The following is a 22,836-nucleotide window of genomic DNA, read 5'->3' as shown; positions in this document are numbered from 1 at the left end:
CCAAACAGAGCTTTCTGACCGACTCAGAACGGGCTTCCCCACCACCAAGGAAGAGCCTCGAATCACCAGGGTTCTGCTATTTTGTAACTTCCAACCACCTGCATTCCAGGGTCCTGGGGTGTTTGTCAAAGGCAGTGGTGAAAAAGAAATGTACAGGAAGGATCGATGAAATGTGGCAACCCCTGCCGAAATACTGTGTGGCTTGTGTGACCTTATTGGAAGTCATGTGGAAAACCCACCTTAAAGATGACCTCTACCAGCTTGGCGTTTTGCGTTTTATTACATACCTCTAAAGCGAGCGGCGAATGATGAAAGAAGCTATGGCATGCACACCCCCCTCACATAGGAGATGCAGAAAGGGACGTTATCCGTTATCTGAGACAAAGGAGCTGCCCACCACAGGGGACCTCCTGACCCACGTAGCCTCCCCCCTCAGTCAAGAGATTGAACCGAGAGAAGCCACCCAATCCACAGCTGGAACCAATCAGGACAGTGTAGATTTTCAGGGCCAAACAGGAGAAACAGTGATGGCCACCATATTGGAAAGTTTCCTGGGCCCCAGATCAAGTGATTTCATACTCTCTTCTCATCTCACAGGCTCTGATCCAGGTATTATCCCCGTTGTGCAAGTGAGTTATTGGAGGTTCCGTAATTACCTTGCCCTACAGCACCCAGCCTCCGTGCTGACATGGGCCTCCTTTCCCAAATGAAGGGCCAGTTACTTCCTCATGAACCCACCCCTTCCCGATCGGAAAGGTACCTGTATCATCTCCTTCCTATTTGTTTCTGGACTTCCTACACGTGCTAACTTTCCTGTCTGGGCTCAAGCCCTCTGCTGAGCTGTAAACAAGAGGTCGTGGTGCTGTGGGAGCTGCCTTTGAAACTCTACTGAAGAGCTTCCTGCAAATGTGCAGGCGTTTCAACACCTTCCTTGTGGGTTAGTGACACTGTCACCTGGGCCGACCTAGCACAGTCAGATTGAATCAAACATCCACCTTCCCCACTCTTGATGGCTCTTCCGCAGGTTCTGCCGCTGAAGGGGACAGCTTCTCCAAATCACCCGCACCAGACAAGTCCCTTCCCTGAACACTGATGTTTACACAGGCTCTGCGTAAAAACTAGTGGGCCAGGAGGAAAGGTGGAAGTTTGCTGCCACCCCCCAGGTTTTCTTTTTTAATCCTTACCTGAGGACATGTTTTTCTTCCATTGATTTTAGAGACAGGAAGGAAAGGAGAAACATTGATGGGGGAGAAACATCAATCAGTTGCCGCCTGTATGGGCCCTGAGCAGGATTCAAACCCACAACCTTCTAGTATAGAGGACTATGCTCCAACCAACTAAGCAACCCGCACGGCTCCCCTCCACACCCCCACCTTGCCGTTTTATTGAGCTGTAACTGGCCATTTATTTAAGATGTTGAGATTCCCTTCAATCATCTATCACAAGGGTGTCAAACTCATTTTCACCGGGGGCCACATCAGCCTCACGGTTGCCTTCAAAGGACAGAATGTAATTTCAACTCAACAGTTAAGGATTAGTTACATTGATACAGCCCTAAAATTATTTCGGCCCTTTGAAGGCAACCACAGGGCTGATGTGGCCCCCAGTGAAAATGAGTTTGACACCCCTGATCTATCAAGTATCAAAACAGAGTTCTGAATCTGCAGAACCCACAGAGCAAGACACAAGACGACAGGCAGGGCTCCAGTTAAAAGAGCAAGATCTACGGCAGTTGTACTGCTTACCTCCTGGGCGCCACAAACTCGGAGGCCTCACTGCATGATGGGGGTGTGCTCACATCACCACCTACTTCCCAAGAGTGGGCTTCCAAACCCGAAACGCTAACTCGAAAGAATGTGTGCACTCCTATGTCCATTGCAGCATTATTCACAATCGCCGAGGTCTGCGAGCAGCCCAACCGCTCATCAGCAGATGAGTAGGTAAAGCTGTAGCACATTTACACAGTGGAATACTACTCAGCTGTAAAAAAAAAAAAAAAAAAAAAAAAAAAGGAAATCTTACCTTTTGCAACAGCATGGATAGACCTGGAGAACATTAGTCTAAGTGAAGTAAGCCAGTCAGAGAAAGACAAATACCGTGTGATTTCACTTATATGTGGAATCTAATGAACAAATTGAACTAGTAAGAGAAATTGAGTCAGTCTCATGGATAAGAGAGCAGGCTGACAGCTGTGGGGGGCGGCAGGATTGAGCAAAAGAGAAGAAACTCGCGGACGGGGACAGCAGTAGAGATTGCAGCGGGGCGGGATCCTGGCGGCGGTCGGAGACCTGACTCGGAGTGGGGGACGTGTGGCAAGCAGACAGTACGGTGTACCCACGTGTGGAATCGTGCACGCAAAACCCGTGTAACTGTCAACCAGTCTCGCCACAATACATTCAAGAAGGGAAAAAACCGGAAAGCTTTTGTCAAAATAAAAAGGGCTTTCAAGATTAGGGCTGAGAAAACACACGCACGCACCGCGGACGGAGCACACGCTTAGGGAAACCACCAGTGTCTGTGCTGCCGATCCCTCCCGTGGGAACTTACCCTGAGCTACTTCAAGTGCAAAAACAGAAAAAACAAACAAAAAACCATGCCACCGAGGTGACCAAAATCCTTTAAGAAAATAGTTTGAGGGAGACAGGAGTGCTGGTCTAGCAAAAGCTAATGAAACGTTTTTGCATTATTGCAGATATTCGAAGAGGACTAGCCGGAAATGGGCTTTACCTTGGAAAGATGTCTGAAGTCTGTGTGGGAGCGGGGAAAAGGACGTACTTCTTTCCTTAAGTAAAATAATGATCATACATTTGAACCGAGAAAGACCTGACATGTAACGGTGGCTTAGTGTCGAGGGAGAAAGGCTGAACACTGCAGACACGGCCCAGTGGCTGGCGAGGGGCCTCCATTTCTATTATCTGAAGGACGGGCTTAATCTTGCTGACTCAGGCTGCTTCACCCTGAACTTCGAGGAGCTGAGGCCAAAGGGCAGACAACCTTGGAGGGCAGGGACAAAAATACCCACTTGCAAAGTTCTTGTCAGGTCAAAGGTCATCAGAACACAACCCCCAGCCTTTTTCTGAAAGTCAGAATACCCTCTGGGACAATGTGGGGTCCACACCCATGCAGGTTCTCCTGGGGCCTGATGCTGGTTCTTGCCATCGGGTTCACAAAGGCCGACACAGCAGGTGGGCAAGAGGTCCTTGACCAGTGGGTCATGAAGCTGCTCTTGCCGTGGGTCTCCCTCCAATGAGCTCTTTCCCCGCTTTCCTGAAACTCTCAGCCTATTCCTTCCTAAGAAGCCCGTAAGTATGAGATGGTTAGAAATATTCTCTCTGCCCACCAACTTGTGCCAGGTTAGGGTGGGATGAGATATGGGGTAGTCTAGGGCATGCTAAGCCCTTTATGACCATAAGCAAACCCCAGCAAAAGTTCTTTAGTGGGATTACTCTAATTAAACTTAGTAGCACTTGGTTGTCTTTAACTTCGTTTGAAACAAATTTGCTAGACTGCATTGTGGCAGCTGTCTTATCAGTGTGCATTAAAAAAAAAACTTACCAAAGTTGGTGAATTTTCGTGTAGCCATTTTAATACTGAAGACAGAAGAAGTAACATTTTCAGCATACTACGCTTTATTTCAAGACAGGTGAAAAGGCAAATAAAGTGCAAATAAAAGATTTGTGCAGTGTATGGAAAAAGTGCTGTGACTGATTGAACATGTCAAAAGGGGTTTGTGAAATTCTGTGTTGGAGATTTCTCGCTGGACGATGCTCCGAGGTTGGGTACACCAGTTGAAGTCGATAGCAATCAAATCGAGACATTAATTGAGGACAGTCAACATTATACTGTGTGAGTCAGCTGACCTACTCAAAATAACCATTATTGGTGAAAATGAAAACCTGTCCTTTATTTTACTGAAAAAAGTAAATGGACTTTTTGGCCAACCCAAGAGTTGATCGTGTGCCTGAGAAGCGGGATGTAACTGGATGTTCACCTTCATTCTAGGACATGAGGGTCGGAGGGCACCTGGAAATGATTGTTAAGTAAGGACTTCAGGTTTAGAGCAGAAACCATCAGAAAAACTCAGACACACATGGTGGGGAAACAAAATATCCAAAATTTATTCTCCAACAGGCGGCATCAGCAGGTACAAACTACAGGGTCCTCTCTGTACATCATACATTCACAAGGCGCGACAGCGAGCGAGGCTCCGGCGTGTCCTCTGTAACAGCATCCACGTCACAGTGCGAACAGGTGCTCTCGTTGTGTTCACGGGTGATCCCAGGAGGAAAGGCACAACTTGGCAAAACAAAACAATGTTTCTGGATCCTAAAGTCAGGTGCAATCACTCAGAGGCCAATGTTTGATATTCTTGATCTACACACACTTGTACACAGAGGGGGGAAGACTCCTCCAACGCAGGAATGAGGGTCTTCCCTTCTTCCTTGTTAAACCATTAAAAGAAACGTTTATTGTTTGCTTAGTATTACAGAAAAGGGGATTAAGGAAAAAAAAAAAAATCACAGAAACCTCTTGAACGTCCTGCCACTCCCAGCCATACATCAATTCTTAGGGTTGAGACAGGGACTAGGGACACTGTCAGCCTTCATAAAATAGGAAAAGAGAAACTAAGGCTACAAAAATAAAAAACAAATGAGGTAGATAAATTAAAGCTTTCATACCCAGGACTTGTCTGTTCCAACTTTGTAGCCTTCATGCAACATTCTCGGGGCGGGGTGGGGGGAGGGGGGCGGGAAATCTTCGTGATTATTTGGTGTGAGTCACATCAAGGAAGTTTTTATAAAAATTAGTATGTGAACCTCTAATAAGAAGCATGCCCTTCCATGAGTTTCTTCAATGAAAACCCCGTTTCTTTGATAGAATAGGCACTGGTGAACTATGTTAAGTCACCTGAGGTCCCCTGCTCAGGCGAACCACCCAGCCTGGTGCTCAGGAAGGGGGCGTAACCTGGAACGCACAGGGGATACATTGGCACTCTTCGGGCCCCACCTGAACTGTCCTCAATAAGCAGCAGCACGCACACTGACTCCCTAAGGACTACAATCGGTCCACCTGAGGGCTCCCTCCTGAAGGCCCAAGGTTGAGGGAATTCTGTCATTCTACAACCTTAGCTTTAAAAAAAAAAAAGTACATTCCAAAAAAAAAAAAAAAAAAAAAGGCGCAGGGTTGGCCAGCACACCAAGCAGGTCCCTAAAAACGACAGACATTGTATTTACCCGCACCCGGTCACCACAGAAGCACACGGCACCCCTCCCCCAGTCAGGCCAAACAGTTGTCTTTTCTCTTGTGGTTCAGTGAGCGCCAACTTGAAAACAGGTGGCAGTCTTTGGAAATAGTGACTCTAGCTTGTACAAAGTTTTCATGTATACAGTTTGTCTCAAGTAACAAAGCTACTTTGCAAGACCCGCTTCTTTCCAAAATTTAAAAAAAAAAAAAAAAAATACTAGTCTGTATTTCCTTTCATATGATTTTTTTTTTTTTGCAAAGCAGCATAGCAACATCGTGATTGTAGGACTTGCCTGAGGTTGTGGTCACAACTGTAAACATCGTCTGCACATCAGTAAGAAAAGAAAAGGAAAAAAAAAAAAAAAAAGAGAGTTGGGTTCCTTACACAACAAAAACAAACAAGGTCCAGTTCAGCAGCGGTTGCAGCGTCTCTCCTTCCCAACGGGCTCTCCTGCAGCTTAGCTGACCGCTATGTTGTTTTCTTCCATAAAGTGAGGGAACTGGTGTTTGGGGACACTGTCGGTGGCCCCTGGCTTTTCCACGTCGGTGCTGATGGCTGCTGGACAGCCATCTATCTTGGCGACAGCCGTGTTGTTACTGACCACGGGGCTGGCCCCCAGGGAAACAGGGAGGGCAGGAATGCCTCCACCCTGGATCACGGAGATCTCATTGGTCTTCACGGCCAGCCCCCCGTTGAGCATGGCGGTGTACTGGTTCCACATGGCAGGGTCCACGTTCACAGAAGGGGCCACGATTTCCTTGGAAAACATCTCTGGGGCCCTCTTTGCGTCTGTTCCCAGGAGAGCCATGGTGTTCTCGATGGCCAGCTTCCTCCCACGGCGGGCAGAGCTGTTGCTGGCACCGTGGGTCATGTAGTGGACCTGCGGGAAGAGGGGCAGAACAGTTTCCGCCAACACGGAGAAGTGAGTGCGATGCTGGCCAGCCATGGTCGGCCTGCACATGGGCTTGGCTCTACCCAAACATATTAATAACATAATTTGTACTTTAAAATTAGATTTTATATGTAAAACATTCCAGATTATTGGTTCTCTTGCCGAGAGGCAGGTGGGCAGGGCAGTGGGCAGAGGGTGGAAAGCGGGGCTGAGGGCAGAGGGTGGAAAGCGGATGATAGCACTGCCCACTGCTTCTTCAACCTGGCCTCCTTCCTGCATTTCTTTCTCTGGCTTTTGAGTGTTTAAACCCGTTTCAGCTTCATTAAGGAGTCAAAGAAATCTGGCAGGTGCCAGGATTCCTTCGGCATTCTCAGTTCATCTTTAGACATCCTTAGGAGTTAGGAGTTACCTCATCAAGCTCAGAAGTGACTTGCTCTTGACCCCTCTAAGAAGCTGTTAAGATGTCCCAGGCACAATGGGAAACACTGTACTAAATAACTCCTTTCATCTCCTGGATAATCCCGAAGTCATCATGACCATGTCCCCACTCCTGGGAAACCGAGGGACAAGATGCCCACTGCCTCAAACCACGTGGGCAGCAAGGGCAGCTCCAGAACTTTCCTGCGCTGACCACAGGACCTGTGAACCAAGCTAAGCTATTTCGGCAAGTCAGTATTAGAGATGAATTACTTCATGTTTCTCCTCTTTACAGTTTTGCCAACTAAAGAGAATAGGTCGTTTTGTAACAGGAAGTATTCTTAATTTTTAAAATGACACAATAGTCTTCTAAGTCAACTCCAAGATGAAGAAGTTTTAACCTTTATTCTAACTACAAAGAATTCAACTAGTTTTCTCCTCAATGCAGAGGGAGAGAAAGAACCAGAGGAAAACATGCCTTGCATAAAACTGGAGGGTGGGCTCAGAGGAAAACTGAGGCCCCTAGTTCCCATCCTGAGTTCCTATGCAGGCCACTTTCAGTCTTTCCTCCGGAGACCTGGGGTGGAACCAACTTAGAACAATAGGCCATTCTCTGGAAGAACACCCCCCCACCCCCCATCTGCAACGCACTGTTGAAAACCCGGAGGCTTTCTTTGTAATGGCAGTGGCACTGTATTACATATCCCTCCAACTTGCGGTATGGTATTTCTTTCAACCTAGCGAGCTAGGGAACAAAACCAAGAAAACCAACATGCCGTGCAGGGCGCCCATCCAGTCTGGAAGCATTATGAAACCCACAAATGACTTCTCAATTCTCTGCTGCAACTCACGACGCGTATCTTTCTTTCCGGACTCGATTTCATACACCTATGAACAACTGCTGCGAGGCCCCAGTACGGAAAATCTCAGCAGCAGAAAAGCAGACCACACACACGTCCTGCTCCTAGAGGACACCCTCATGCGTGCATCATTTTTTATGTGCCACTAAAGAAAGGGGGGAAAAATCGCTAACTGCAGACACTGACGACAAGAAGCATTCCCTCTCCGAGATGTCGTGGTATAAGAAAATGTACTCCTTTAAAGAGTATTTATTTCCAGAGCCAGGGTGGAGATGGAATACCCCACTTGCTCTTTATAGGAAGTTCACCACGGACGGAGAACACCGAGAGATGCTGCTTGACAACACCTAGCTCCCAGCCCCGCCGAAACCCGAGGAAGCTCACCTTCAGGTTGCCTTTGGTGGTGAAAGCTCGTCCACAGATGTTGCAGACAAAGGGCTTCTCCCCAGTGTGAGTCCGCTCGTGGATCTGGAGCGCACTGGCCGACGAGAAGTTCTTCCCACACCGTGTGCAGGCGTGCTGCTTGCCCTGGCGGCGTGGCTGGGCTGCTAGCAACGGTGTCATGCCTGGGGACACGGTTGCAGGTCCAAATGCACCAGGAACTTCAACTTTGACGTAGGCTGGCTGGGCTCGGACAAACGCTGATGGGAGACCGCTCCGACCTAGTGTGCAGAGAGAGAGAGAGAGAGAAAAAAAAAGAAAACCCAAACCTTTATCATCCCGCACTCATTCCCTCTTCGAACCAAAAAAGGGCTTGACAATGACTGACAATGACTGCCCTGCCTGAGCGCCTGAAGTGGCTTTTGGGAAATTTACACCTTGGAAGCAGCTTCCTGTGACTTGTTTACCAGTTAGAGAATAAGCACGCAAACACTCGGGAGAATCTGCCCCTTTGGTGTGAAGGGACGGGTGCATCCAAGTTCAAATCCCTACATTAAGAGTTCTCTTTGAAGTATGCCCAGGCGCCCATCCTTCGGTCTTGGGCTCTGCGATGCAGCTGTTCCCCCGCCTTTGCCATGAACAGGCACCCCACCGTTTATGTGTACGTTTCAAATTGGTTAGATTCTTTTTTACCCCAAGTTATTCGTTTGTGAGCATCACATTAGGGAGTGGGACCTCAGAATCAAGAAATTATCTCAGTGGCCAAAAAACAAACAAACAAAACCCAGCGCCCTCTCAAAAGTCTTGTACTGTTAAGATCACCCTTATGTCCGTCCCCACGGGGGCCCAAACACAAAAATGAAAAACAGAAAAGTACGCCGTCCAGCCAACGTGCGTGTTAACTGTCATACGTCAAAGCATGTCACTACTGGGCTAGAGGAAGTTACTCTTTCCCTCCACCCAGAAGCATGGAATGGCTCCCTGCCCTACAGAGGAGCTGCTTCACATGTATCACACTCTCCGTTTGTCAAGTTCAACCTAGGTTCCTTTTGGATGGCCTTGTGCCCACAATGGACATAAGTTAAAGTCAAAGCTCTATCACCTTCCATCTCAGTGCGGCTGTGCTCCGAGCCGTCTGCTCTGCCGCCAGCGTCAGGAGACTTGGACTTGACGCTCTCTGCCTGGCTATTGGCCGGGGAGAGGGCCTGAGAGGATGCGGTCTCCAGGACGTCTGGACTTCGGCTCTGATACTCTGGGTCCCCCATCACTGAGGACGAGGAGTCGTTGGTCAAGCCATCGCTCTCCACCGAACCGTTTTCTCTGCTGCTCTGCCGCTGCAGGGCCACGGGAGCAGGGCCCACCTTCCCCAGGGCGTCCAGGGGGGTCGTCAGGGTGAAGGCCGGCGTGGGCGACGCAGAGTGGATGCTGGGAAGAGCCACGGGGACCTTCGAGGAGCTGCTGGGGACATCCTGGGCGCTGCCTTCGTCTACATCTATACTTTCGATGTCATCGTGGCAGACGGCGCTCGCGCTGCCACTCTCACCGACCACCAGGAGCTCAGGGCCCGCGAAGTCGCAGGGGCTCTCGGGCAGGGGCGTGTTGGGAATCTGGCCGCCCATGTGCATGCGGATGTGCTGCTGCAGCATCACGGCGTTGGTGAACTTCTTCTGGCAGATGGGGCATGAGTGCTGCGTCTTCACGCAGGTGTTGGTGCGGTGCACCCCGAAGTGCGTCTTCAGGTTGCCTTTGGTGGAGAAGGCTCGGTCGCAGATCCTGCACCGGAACGGCCTCTCCCCGGTGTGGGTGCGGTAATGCATTTTGAGGGAGCTCTGGCAGCTTAAGACACGGTGGCAAATGAGACATTCGTTGGGGTCGGTGGTGGCCTTGTCGATGTTCTCCACCAGCTGCTGCAACTTGAGGGTCTCCGACCCCGGCTCAGGCGTCCCTCTCCCTTGGAAGCCGCCAACCCTCGGGGAATTATGGTTGGGCCCCACCCCAGAGTAGACGGATCCATCCTCACTTTCTGGAGACAGCCCAGGCTGCAGGTCCTTGGCCAGCGGGCCGCCCATTAGGTCCTTGGGGTTAGTCCCCGAAGAGAGATTCTGAGGTAGCCCTACAGTGGGGATCCCTGGTACCAGGACAGGTTTGCTGTCTAAAGAGAGACTCGATTCGTCTACAGGGACAGGGACAGAGAGTGCATAGGGAATGCAATTGCCTGTCGCCATTTTGTCGTGGAGCTCGGCAAACAGCTGGGGGTTTGCCTTCACCTGGGGATGTCGATGAAAGTGTACCTTGAGGTTGCCCTTGGTGGTAAACCGGTGGCCACAGACAGAGCACACGAAGGGTCTCTCTCCGGTATGGGAACGGAGGTGGATCTGCAGGGAGCTATCAGTCCCAAAAACCTTGCTACAGTACTTACACTTGTGCCGGTAGAGGGCGGCTTCGTCTTTGGGTTTGACATCCACCGGGGACACGTTGGGAGGCTTCCCTTTCCCTTTCTTGGACGGATCTAAAGCCACAGTGGAGAAAGGGCTCTGGAAGAGCACAGAGCTCGGGGCCTGAGGTAGCAAAGCACCTGGGAGGCGGTTCGGGAGCACCCTCGACCCATCCGGCCTCAGGGCGAAGGACACCAGTCCTGGGGACACAGAGCTGGTGGTGGAAGGTATGTTTGTGTGAGGTAGCTTGGCTTGTTTCAAGGTGTCCAGGGACAGACCCTGGCTTCCAGCTTTCTGGCTGAGCAAAGCCACGGCCGCGGAAACCTGCTGGGACACGTGGCTGCCTAAGGTCTTCAGGGTGTCAGCTCCCGCCACGCCGGAGTGGAGGGCGTGGGCGGCCCACATGTTCACCTGGACGCGGATCTGCTCGGTGAGCTGGATCTGCTGGAGCTGCTGCTGCTGCAGACAGAGGATCTGCTCCAGGACCCACGGGATGCTGTTGGCACCGGGCAGGGGGGCGGGCGGCGGCTCCGCGCTCCGCTGATTCACCGCCACCTTGGTGCCCCGTAGTGCTTGAAGAGTGACGTTAGTGTTGGCCACTTTGCCTTTGGGTAAATAGCTTAAGTCCTGGGGGGTGGGGGGCAGGGCAGTCTCCGTCTTTAAGTACAGAACAGACTCTGCCCCTTGCTTCTCCTTCACGTCCCCCGGGCCGCCACCATCCTCCCTGTGACTGTCCTTACTGCTTGGACTGTGTGGCTGGTGGCTCAACACGGCCCCGGAGAAGTCTTCCGAAGGCACTGGCCCCTCACTGTCGTTCATGATGAGGACAGGTGGGTGTTTAGTGCAAGTTTTCTTATGTTCTAGGAACTCGGAGAAGCTGAAGAACTCTCCACAGCATTTCTCACAGATGTGAGTCTCCTCCCGACGAGGCCTCTTTGCCGGCGCTCGGTCCCCAATCATGTCATCGCCAGTGCCCGGGTGGTTCATTGGAGCACCTGTGACAAGAGAGGAGAAGCTAAGAACTCTGCCCAAGGAAGGATGAAGGGCAATTTCTCGGGAGGAATCACGATCACACACAGTGCAACAGCAAAGACTGTGTAAGGGAACTCGGCCTCAGAAGAGGCTGAATGAACCAACCGTTTGTGCATGGGTCAATGAACACCGCCCCCCTCCCCAAATACGTCTCAGTACCAATCCTAGCACCTGTGCATGGGACCTTCTTGGGAAGAGGAACTCTGCAAATGGAGCAGTTATGAGGGAACCTCCAGAAAGCAGGAAGAAGGCAAGGGACCGGTTTGCCCTCGGAACCTCCAGAAGGAGCCGATCCTGCTGACACCTTGACTCCGTACTTCTAGCCTCCAAAACCGTGAAAAGGACAAATTTCTGTTTTCAGCCTCCCAGTTTGCAGCAATTGGTTATAGCAACCCTAGGAAATGCATATAACTTATTATACATAATCCCCTCAGAGATCTGCACCCCCCACTCAAAGCAAGCTTCCAATGGCAAATGCATTTCATGCATTTCAGTAAGTGAAAATGATGTTGGAAACGTGAACCCCAAGGGGAAAAAAAGACACTAAGAAGGGCTACCGATGGCTAATGAGGCTCAAATTTTAAAAAACAGAGCCTAGCAGTCATTTCTGCACAGGGGCCTCTCACACAAACTGCATTTCAGAGACGACAGAGCTGGACTGCCTGCCTCTTCCCTGAACTGCCTGCTGTCTTAATAAGAGTTCCTGAAATCCTATTTCAACCAATAGAACTGAAGCATTCCCTGTCCAATCAGAGCTGAGCAGCTCCGCCCAACAAGAGCAACTCTATTCTGACCAACCAGGACAGTGCCTTTTAGACCAATCCAACTGTGAGGATTTGGAGTCTTCATTTGCATGAGGACAGACCAGTAAGGGACAGGGTCAGGGACTTCTGTCTATGTAAGTGAGCTCCCCTCAGAACTAGAGGGCCAATCTAACACTCCCCTGACAGTAACAGGTTTGATGTGGTGGGCCTGCCCTGCAGAATTTCTGTGAAACACCTGTAGTCAGGACAGCCTCAGAAGGTAAGTGATTTACTTAACAAACGCTTGAGCACCTTGCACGTGCCTGGCACCAACCATTCCAGGATCTGGGAAAAGTGCAGACACTGTAGGTATTTAGGGAATATTAGTTTCCCCACCCACTTCTATTTCTTTCTTTTTTCTTTTTAAAAATCTTTTATTCTCTCCCCTCCCACCTCTTCTATCTCTAAAAGTTATGCCCGGGCAACTAGGGCTCCTGACAACAGACAACAGTCATCAACCAGCTCATTCTCACCTCCCACTGTGCGGGAAGGCTGGGGCTGGGGAACCCCATGGGGGAAAGACGAACCCACAGCCCCCAGTATTCTGACGAGGCACCCCTAGGTGCCCCATACACATTACACTTATTGAAACCCAGGCAGACAGCAGCCAGACCCCCCATTTGCACACTCCCTTCCTTCGTTCTCACACTTCCTATCACGTGCCTTCTGTTGAGACTGCAACTATCTTTGTTCTCACAGAAACCCCAGCGGGAAGCCAGGGGAGTCAAGTTGGCTGAGGGGGTGGGGCAAGGGAAGGGCCTAGAACACAGGTCACCACCTTTCTGGGACACCCAGAAATGACTTTAAAAGTAAGAGGAGGGCCCTGGCTGGGTGAGCTGGGTGGTTAGAGTGTTGTCCCAAGACGCCCCAGGTTGCAGGCTTGCTCCCCAGGCGAGGCACATGCAAGAATCAACCAGCGAGTGCATAAATGGACGGAACAGCAAATCCATGCTTCTCGCTCTCCTCTCCTCCCTCTAAAAAAAGTCAATAAAAAGAAAAAGGTTAGGACCCAAGGGCAGCCCTGAACTTTTAGGGAGAACCCAACAAGGGGGTGCTGCTTCCTTCTAGCCTCAGCACCGCCCCACAATAGCCATTATTTCAAGAATCAAGTTCAAAGTACTTGTCAATCCCCAGAGAGCATCTAAGGCGCACTTGCCAAATGCAGCTGTTTGTGGGGGTGAAAGGTAGCACAAATCTTTCTAGAAAAGCAAGCCTGGCAACTATGTGTCAAGAACTTTAAAAAGTGCCTTGGCTGGTGTGGCTCAGTGAATTGAGTGCTGGCCTGCAAACCAAAAGGTCGCCAGTTCAATTCCCAGTCAGGGCACATGCCTGGGTCGTGGGCCAGGTCACCAGTTGGGGGCATGTCAGAGGCAACCAATGGATGTTTCCCTTCCTCTTTTTCTCCCTCTCTTCTCCAAAAATAAATAGATAAAATCTTTTAAAAAATAAATAAATAAAACACTTTAAAAAGTGGAACTTCAAAAAAAAAAAGCCAGGAGGGGAATATACACTATGGGTAGGTGCATATAAATAGATACAGCGAATTTTGGTGGAATTCTTCTTTGACCCAACAATCCCCTTGCTAGAATTTTCTGTGGTCCAAAGATACATTTCTCACCAAAACCAAAAGGGGATGCACCTTGGTCGTTCAGTAAGGTTCTGGTGAAGTCAATGAGGGTACAGAAGAGAGATGATTCCTTTGTAGCCTACAAAAAGGGACCCCCATTGTACGTGCTACTCTACAGAACAATTGCCCAAGAATTATTCCAAGAGGAAAAAATAAGGAGGACAGGATCTGTATGTCACGTGCTCCCATCTGTGTTGCGGACAAAGATATGAACACGGACGTGGAAAACCTCTGAAGTATAAAAGACAAACCGTGGCCAGTGTCTAGCTCTTGCCACTTGCGCCGGGAGGCTGCTGCGGGGGAGAACCTTAAACTGTTGGCACTTTTTGTACTACGGTTTCTTTTTAATTAGCACATTTATACCCTTTGTCTCAACCAGTCTACCTCTACAAAGCTCCAGGAAAGCCCACCCAGGACAAAGAATGCCCATTCCACTTTGTAAGGCTCAGCCAAACCACCACCCTCCTCCAAACAACAAAACATACAACTTCAGACTCTTGCCCTTTAACTCATCTATCTCTGCAGCCACACAATCAAAGAGGTCTTTGCTCCCAATTCACGGATGTGTCAACTGAGACTGAAAAATTAAGTGGCTCAACGTGACAGGTTGAAAACCAGAAAACAGAAGAGCCCAGGCTGTCTTCTTAAATGCTACGAGGGCACTAAAATTACTGGCCTCACCTATCGTTCCTTCTGGAGCAGGCTTTCTCCACCTTTTCCATTTCACCCCACCACGGAGGCTTCGGATGCCTTTTTCCTAGTCACCCCCTGCCATGACACATTAATGCCACCAATATACTTTGTATCTGTTCATCCGCTGTGGTCCTTCGGAAGGCCACAAGCCGCTGAAATATCAGTAAATGTTTTTTACTCCCCCCCTCCCGCCAAAAACAATGCCCACACTCTTAAGGTAGAATATTCCCTTATCAAAAACACAAGTTTTTTCTAAAGCGCGTATTCTTAAAACTGGAGTCCATGGAAATAGATAAGAAAACACAGATTATCTTTGTTTTCTCTAACCTAAACTGAAATGGAATGTTTATGTTACCTATGAACGTAGCAGGGAACATACCACAGAGGTATCACAGACGCTGCCAGTTAGCCATCAACAGAAAACAGATTATTTTCATATGGTGTTAACGCCGCGGCATTACTGGAAATGCTGGTGATTGCCCGACCAGCTGCTAGACCTTACTGTGTTCATAAAGCACGTGTCACTTGATCACAAATGTTTTTGTTTCTGATAACTATCTCAGTGCAATTTATTTCCCTGGTGTTCCTATGTGTTTCATTTGGTGCTAGCTAAATACTTTCTGTGGAGCAGGGCTCTGTGGCACCAGAAAGGTTAAGCTCCCCTGCTCTAGAAGGATCGAACAGTTCCCGGGGTGATTTACGACCTGAATACCAGCTTGCCCTCACTGTATACACAGGCTTGCCTCTTCTGTAGCCTTACCAGCCACTTCCCATTTGAATCTTAAAAACAGCAGGAGTTCTGTTTGCTGGAGCAGTAAAAAGTCCTTCTACATCCAGACCACCACTGGCAAAGATTGAAACTGAATTTGTCCAAAGAGCCGGAGAACTGTTCCGAACGATTGCTGGGTGATGCTTAAGTGAACCCTTCCCAAAAGGAAAAGGCGAAGTTCAGAGGATTACAGAGCAAGCAGGGCTTGCAGCCTCCCACCCCACCCCCACCCCGAATTTTAGGAATGTTATCTCCCAGCATCTAGTTATCCAATAAGTTGGAAGAATGCAGTAAACCCAGCAGGGGGCTTAGATTCAATCACTGCCAAATGGATAGAAAATACTCTTTCCATTGTATAGGGAGAAAAGCTCATCTACCAGAGGGCAATCAAATGCTGGAGATGAGAAAATGCTTTTAAAAAAAAGTTTATTTTGAGAAACGCATTAGGACTCAAGCTTATCCGCCCCCATCCCTAATATTAATAGAACTACAATGAGTAGATTAAAATACCCTCCCCCCACCCGAAGGATAATTACCAAAAAAACAAAAGGAAACTGAGAAGTCCTCGTGGATTGAACTCGTTGAAATTTACCAGTTTAATTTTAGATCTGAATTCCACAATCCAAGCAACAGCTAAGTAGCAAGTCTTTAACTCAATCCACAGAAGGCAAATTAGAGCTATAATTTAGTTTCTACTTCATGGAGAGTCAAAATAATTTGCTCCAAATAGTCTAGGGTCAAAATGTAGGGACTCTGCTGAAAAGGAAGAAAAAAGAAAAAGAAGAAGGCTCTCCAGCTGCTAAGGTGTGTAAGCACCGCTATTAGTGAGACTGGAGCTCAACATCTAGGCAAATCTGTAACCTCTGTGCAGGCAGGGAGCCTTTGCTGCCTCCTTCTGCAGAGCCCCCCTGAACAAAGCTGGAGAGACACAAAATTAATTTAAAAAAAAAATCAAAAAAGGAAGACGGCAGTGACTGGAGAGGCAGTTCTTATCTGGACCTACAGGCTTTCGGAATGTTTAGATGCTTTTCAAAAATAATCGAAAGCACAATAGGTGATGAAAAGGGCAACTTCTGGAACTCTCTTCCCGCCCCATCCTTTTTCCAAAGGCAGAGCAAACTGTTTTATTTCCACCTTGCTTGGCAGGGACCTCTTCATTGAAAGCCTCCAAAGGCACACCTCAAAAATTAAAAGGGAGGAGAGATGCCAAACCCAACTAGACAAACACCATGGCCTTCTCATCAAAGAAATTGACAGAAAGCCCACCCCATAACCAACTCCTCTAAGCCCAGGACAAACGGCCCTGTAGCAAGGCTGTGATCCAACAGGACAAGGGAACCATAAGCAAGCCGTTTCAACTGGGAGCTGCGGCTTCCCCTCCCCGATGAGGGAAAATGTGAATGAAAGCTACTGTACTTAATTAACGCCCCCAGTCTGGTGCCTGGCATACAGTCGGCCAAAGATAAAAACACAAGTATCTCCAGGGGCAGTTCAGCACTATCTTGTAAACAAATAAAAACAAGAGCATTGTTACTTTGAACAATATTAATTACCGATCACATTCCCACTGTACAGAGAGCCCAAAAACTCAAGAGAAACTAGGCTCCAGGTTACATGGCTGAAAAGTCACACCACCCGACTGAAAGGCACATCCCTAAACCTTTATAAAAAAACCCAGCTTCACTTAAAAAGAGGAAGTGCCAACTCTATCCCCTGCCTCCGAGACGGGTCCCCAACTCCCCACGGGTGAGGAAGCGAGCAGAGGCTTGAATGAGTATCGTTGGCTTGTGCAATCTCTTTTTAACGGAACAAAAGGGGCTGTGGGCCAGTTGGAGCCCCTCTCTCTTTCCGAAAGACAGATGGAAACACAGCAAGTTGGCTTGCAACATTAATGCTACAAATCCACACATTTCCCTCTTCCCTTCAATTAAAATGGGAGCTCCCAAGTGCCCTATTCTCAGAACCCTTACTGGCCAATGTAGGTCATTTCAGTTTAGAAACTGGGGCTAGGCAGTTATTTGAAACTTGGGAATCTTAATCGTTGAAGGTTGTAATCCAGTTTAGCACAAAGGGCATTTGAAACTCTTTTGAGAAAATGCTAATTTTCCTGTGTGTAGCTCCAGTCCCCTTGACCACCTGCAGATGTTTTGATCTGCTAATTGATGGCCAAACTTCATTTTCCTCCCTCAAAAACCGTTTGCTTTACAAGTGGGTCTCACATTGGCTTTGCAAAATAGGGTCGGCCCCATGTTAATTTTAAACTACACACATCTATATCCATACATCTATAGCTATCTGTAGCCAAATCTGTATATACACAGATACGAACAGGCTGCTCAGATGCAAAATTCAAATGTACTGCTCCGGAAAACTGCCTGCTATCCCATGGTGTAACTGGGGAATCTGCAAAACACATTCTAGGATCGAGGAAATCTTTCCAAGAACTCCAAAGACTTGGCAAATCCCCAGCACAGCCAGGGATCACGCAGGCAACTGACTGGAGTCCCCAGGGACGCCCGTGCTTGGCCCAGCCCAGCGCTCTCCATTCCCCTCCACAACTCGTCCCATCAGGTGCGAGCCGGTACCTGCCTCTCAGCAAAGGGCGCAAGCCAGGCTGGGCCTCCAGGGGGCGCCCGCACACAACTCGGCGGCCAGCTCTGACCCAAGCGATCAATAGCTACCCCCCGCCCCACCCCACATCCCAAATTGTAGAGGGAGCGCCCTACCGGCCTGAGACCTTAACCAGCTCGGGTTAACTGATTGCAAACTCCAGCCAGCATTAATTTAAGAAGCCCCCCGCCCTAAGTAACAGGCTCCACCTAAATGTGCCGAACACCACCAAAAGTCCCACTAGCAAGCGCTCACCCAAAATGAAGGGGGAAGAGGTCAGAGCAGACCAGGGGAGGAGGGGTCAGAGCCAGGAGCTCGCCCCTCCTCTCGGGAGGAAGCCGGTGGGCGGAGGATTAACCCTTTTGTTCCAGGTGGGCCAGACGACGAAGCCTCTCCACGCTCCCTCCACCCCACCCCCCAGGCACAAAGAGAGTCAGTCCACCCTCCTGGGACCTCGGGTGCGTACTACCCGACCATCAGACACCCAAAAAGGCACAGCCCGCCCCTCACTCAACCAGATCTTTTACTTGCCCTGGAAAAATGTTATTTTGGAGGCAGGAGGGATTTATATTAACCCAGGATCTATCTGGGAACTATATTAATTTCCTCCCCGGAAGAGAAGACAGCAGTCAAAAAGCAGTGACCGTTTTCTCAACGGAGTTGTATCTCGGAATTTCTGGGTGGCCCCACTCACCCGCACTCACAGTTAAGATGTTAGGAAGCAGGCGACGACCAACAAGGCCCAAGAGGTTAAAAGCGCACCCTCCCCCCATGCGGACGCTAAAAACTTATCAGGCGACAATTTGGCGGGCCAGGACAGAAGGGAGATAGTGGGAAAGCGACTCGCTCCTAAAACCTCCTCCGTTAAGTGGCGAGGAGGGAGGGAGTTTGCGCGGCCGCTCCGGGCACGGCCGGGGTCCCGAACTCCTCCCGACTCGGGAGACGCTGGGCGCGGCAGCGTGGGCCGGTCAGCCCCGGAGTCCGCCTCGGCCGCGATCGCGCAGCTCTGGCCCGACCTCTCCCCTCTGGTCCCTGGGGCGCGCTGGCAGAAAACGGGGCGCCCCAGAAAAGCCACGCAAAACGCCAGGCCGGTGCACCCCGGTAGGGCTGCCGTGCGCCCGCGACCCCGGCCCCTGGGGGTCCGCACCCCTCCCGCACGCCGCGGTTATTTTAGGAAGTCGGAAATCAAAGATGGCTGGAGGTCAGGCCCCGAAAGGTTAGGGCGAAGATCGGGAGGCGGCGTAGCCCCGGGGAAAAAGCGAGAACCAAAAAAAAAATTTCTTTAAGGAAATATTGGGCCTTTCTCGCCCACCTCTTCGGACCCTCCAATCGCCTCCGCAGCGCGGGTGGCCGGCACCCCGGCTCCTGGGGCTGGGGAAGAGGTCGCGCCCCCTCCCCCCGCTCGGCCCCGGAGGGGCGCGAGCAACAGATCGTCCTCCCCCGGGGGTCTTCCGAGGGTGCGCCGCTTCTCCAGCCTCTTAGAAAAGCCCCCAAGGGGTAAGGGAAAGGGTGGGGACCCCCGGGGTCTTTCTTTTAAAAGCGGCGCCAGGGAGGGAGGAGGGGAACCTAAGTTACAAGTGGGGGGGGAGGTTACTAGTGAGGGGAGTGGAACCAATTAAGAGAGGGGCAGAGGACAAGGAGAAGAGAACCTTTCAGGAAAGAGAGGGACAGAGGAAAGGGTGGGGGTCAATTTTACAATAAGAAGGGAGAGACCCAGGGGTGAAATTTACACAAGTGAGGGGAAGCGATAAAAATGTAAAATTAACAAGGGCCCCTGGGGGGGGGGAGGGTCGCTGAGGTTGCCTCTCTTCTCTGGAACGTAGCCCCAGATTTCGGTTCCAGAATCTGCGCTCGAAGCCGCTAGCTCCCCGAAGCCCGCGCCTTCGAGGGTTCCGCGAACATGCGGGAAGAGTGCGCGCCTCCGGCCCCACTCACCCGGCTCCCCCGCCGCCGGCGCCGCTGGGGCCGCATCTGCAAACTCTGGGGCTGGCTGCTGCGGCTGCTGCTCCCCCTGGTCCTCCTCCGAGTTGATGTGTTGGGGTTTCGCCTGCTTGCGCCTCGACATGGTGCGAGCATCGGGGCGCCGGGAGAACCGCGGTTATTCGCCCACTCCGCCACAAATTCCTGGAGTTAGGAAATTTACCCCCCTTCGGCCGGAACGCGCATGTCCCAGTAATTATTATTATCAATAATGCATTGCGATTTATCATGAGCCCTGACAGCTGATTGGCCTGGGTCCAAGACCTCAGAGATCATTTAAATAAGCCCTCATTGATCAGGGAGGGGCGAAGCATTCTGGGCTTTGTAGTCCGGCTCTACAGGCGACAAAGGCGTGTTCGTCCCGGGAGCGCAACTAATTAGCATCCGGGCTCAGATTGGCTGAATCGCGGACGAAATCTGGGCGGGGGCGGAGGGGGACCCATCCTTCGCTCCACCGATCTGAGTCCTTGGAGAGAAAAAGAATTGTGTACTTATTAAAAATTAGGGACTTGGGCAAAAGTTTTGGAACGAAGGACGTTGGTAGGGCGCTCCGAAAATGACTTTTGTAAGGCTGGTATGCGCGCAAGCCGTGGAGGAAAGTCTGTTTAGTGACTCAATATTTACATCTACCAAAAATCCAAAAAGCAAAAAACTGATGTGACCCGTGTCCTCTTCCATCTTCTTTTTGGTGGAAATGTTAAAACTGAGTTTCGTGATGCCTGAAGAATAGTGAAAATGGTGGTTGACTCAACCTTCCCGCTCCATCTCAACTCTTAAAGTGGCCTACCAATTTCCAAAATTTCCGATGATTCCATCACCAAAATTTATTTGCTTTAAATGATAAATAGCCCCAAGGATTCTTAGTCACGAGGATTATTAGTTTGTTAGGATACGACCTTGATTCTGGTTTTTTAGTAACAGGATACTAAATACAGAAAGGGCGGAATGTGAGCACGTTCAGCCAGTATCAAAACAGCAAGCAATTGCATTTCCCCCCACGAGCCGTAAATGTCTCATAACGTCATACTTATCCACTATTTTAACTATTTTATTACATCACCCATGGAAGTACTAAACTAATCATTATTGGGTTTTTTTTTTTTTTGCAATTTAGACAATTATGGAAAAGGCATATAGTTCAAAGTGATTGTACCATCCCAGTGTGGGGATATTTGGAATTTCTAAAATTGTGTGTGTGAGTACAATATTATATCAGATGCATATATGGCAACACAATATATCTGTGTTTAATTCCATTAACTGCCTTGCACAATGTAAATACTTAATAGATGTTGAATAAATGTGAAATCTTCAGCCTTCTAAGTCTTTGATGGGTGTTGCCATGCTGCCTCTGGGCATTTGTGTTTATTGGGCATTTACTTCATTGTAAGGGGCTGCAGCTATAAACCCTCCTTCCCCATTTCTTGATTAGTTATTCATCAGGTTCCCAGCTTGTAAGAATGTCTTGTAAGCTCATCAGGAATGCAAGCAAAATAGGATGTTGGGCTCATAAGTGTGTTCACCTGGGTGTTTGGACAACCCAGGGCAGAACATAAATCACCTTGATCATCTTTTTGATATTTGTGGTCGTTAGAAAAATCTTACTAAAGAAAGGTTAAGCCTCCAATATTTGAAGTCTGTCAAAATGTTTTCAGTTGTTTTATATAAGTCCCCTAAAGCAAAAAAGATAAAACTACAGTCAACAGCCAAGTTGTAAAGGCAAGAATCTGGTTTAATAATACATGGAAGCCTTCAGAATTCTCATACTGAGTATTAAGGCCAATTAACGCCTGCCTTGCTAACTAATCTGCTTGTATTCCCAACACCTTTTCTATGGCAGATAATGTGACAGATGTAATTTACCAACCCACACGAGTGTACAGTGGGTGTACGGTGCAAAAAACTAGTATCGGTTCAAAGAGAACTGCATGGAAGAGAGGGTTGTTTATAGTTGTGTTAGTCGGTAATAGTGAAAACATGTTCACCATTTCTACTTAAAACAAGGTAATACAATTGTGCCATTGGAGTCTCCAAGTGATAATAATAATTATGATTGAAAATGCAATGCGCAAATGTGGAGGGAGGGAGGTTTTATAGCTGCAGCCCCTTACCATGAAGAAAATTGCCAGATAAAGACAGAAACACTCACCAAAACCTTACAAGGCTGAAGAGTTCCCATTTACTTAACACCTATTGAGTATCTGCGTTGTGTAAGGCAGTAGGATTAAATACACAGAAATTCACTGTATAGCTGGAGATGCATCCAACAGAATGGAATACTGTACTCACACAGAATGTTAGAGAATCCCAAATACTGCTACGCTGGGATAATACAATTACTTTGCACTACACACCTTTTCCATTATTGTCTGCATTGCAAAAAATTCCAATAATGACGATGATCATAAACCCCTGGTGTGTGCCAAAGACTCAGTAAATGCACACTTTCTCATTTGATTTTCCGGGGGAGTTGGCATTGTTTTGTCCATCACAAAAATGAGGAAACTGAGTCTCAAAGATGTGAGGTGACTTAGTTAGGAAGTGGCTGAGCAGGTGGTCAATCCTTAAACCTGATTCCAAAATTCTTCCTGCCACCGGCCCGATACCTGTCATCCAGCTGTAGCTCAATACAGATGAGAGCGCTGAACAAGAAAAAATTGTGGTAAAAGAAAACGTGAAATTAAGCCTGCCCTGGAAAATCCAGGGTGCGTAGGAATGAATTCTACAGATAACGTCAAGGAGAGGTTTTCCTCCAGCGGGACCCCTCCACGAATATCACATCCAGAAAAGAAAGGGGAGCGTTTGAGATTGCGTTTCCTGGCATGTCGTCAGTTTGGCTCCAATAAACTCTTACAAAAGAAAATTGGATTATTTAATATTCCTTAAACAATCAAAAGACCTGGGTGGGACCAGAGTTAGGGGAAAAAATGGTCACAGGAAAGGATTATATTAAACTCTTCGTGCATTCTGTTCAGTGACGTGCTTATGTAATCCCATCATTCTCACTGTTTGCCTCAGGCAGGAATTCACTTGTTCTATTTTTCAGCAGCAGTCTCTAAAACGGAGGCTTTTCTGTGGGAGGTTCTTTGGGA

The 22,836-nt window shown here is 49.1% G+C and overlaps 1 protein-coding gene across 4 annotated transcripts in view; it reads right to left on the bottom strand.

Annotated features, from left to right (window-relative positions):
* Positions 1-4,098: 4,098 nt before the first annotated feature.
* SALL4 (spalt like transcription factor 4) overlaps positions 4,099-22,836 on the bottom strand; it is a 191,745-nt gene continuing 173,007 nt past the window's right edge. For 2 of the 4 annotated variants that reach the window (XM_045194477.3, XM_045194476.2), the window contains exons 3-5: positions 8,898-11,225; positions 7,799-8,076; positions 4,099-6,125 (exon numbers count right to left, since the gene is read on the bottom strand). In XM_045194477.3, the coding sequence (XP_045050412.1) occupies positions 5,703-6,125; positions 7,799-8,076; positions 8,898-11,225 (3,029 nt within the window). In that variant the 3' untranslated portion in view covers positions 4,099-5,702. Of the gene's footprint in view, positions 6,126-7,798; positions 8,077-8,897; positions 11,226-19,699; positions 19,946-22,836 lie in introns of those variants that run through there. The other 2 variants (XM_024559445.3, XM_024559446.3) reach the window with 2 other exon arrangements.

Source organism: Desmodus rotundus, chromosome 6 (assembly GCF_022682495.2).
Source record: "Desmodus rotundus isolate HL8 chromosome 6, HLdesRot8A.1, whole genome shotgun sequence".
Taxonomy (NCBI): Eukaryota; Metazoa; Chordata; class Mammalia; order Chiroptera; family Phyllostomidae; genus Desmodus; species Desmodus rotundus.
The sequence above is the reverse complement of the archived record's forward strand: the minus strand, read 5'-3'. Positions and strand labels throughout refer to the sequence as shown.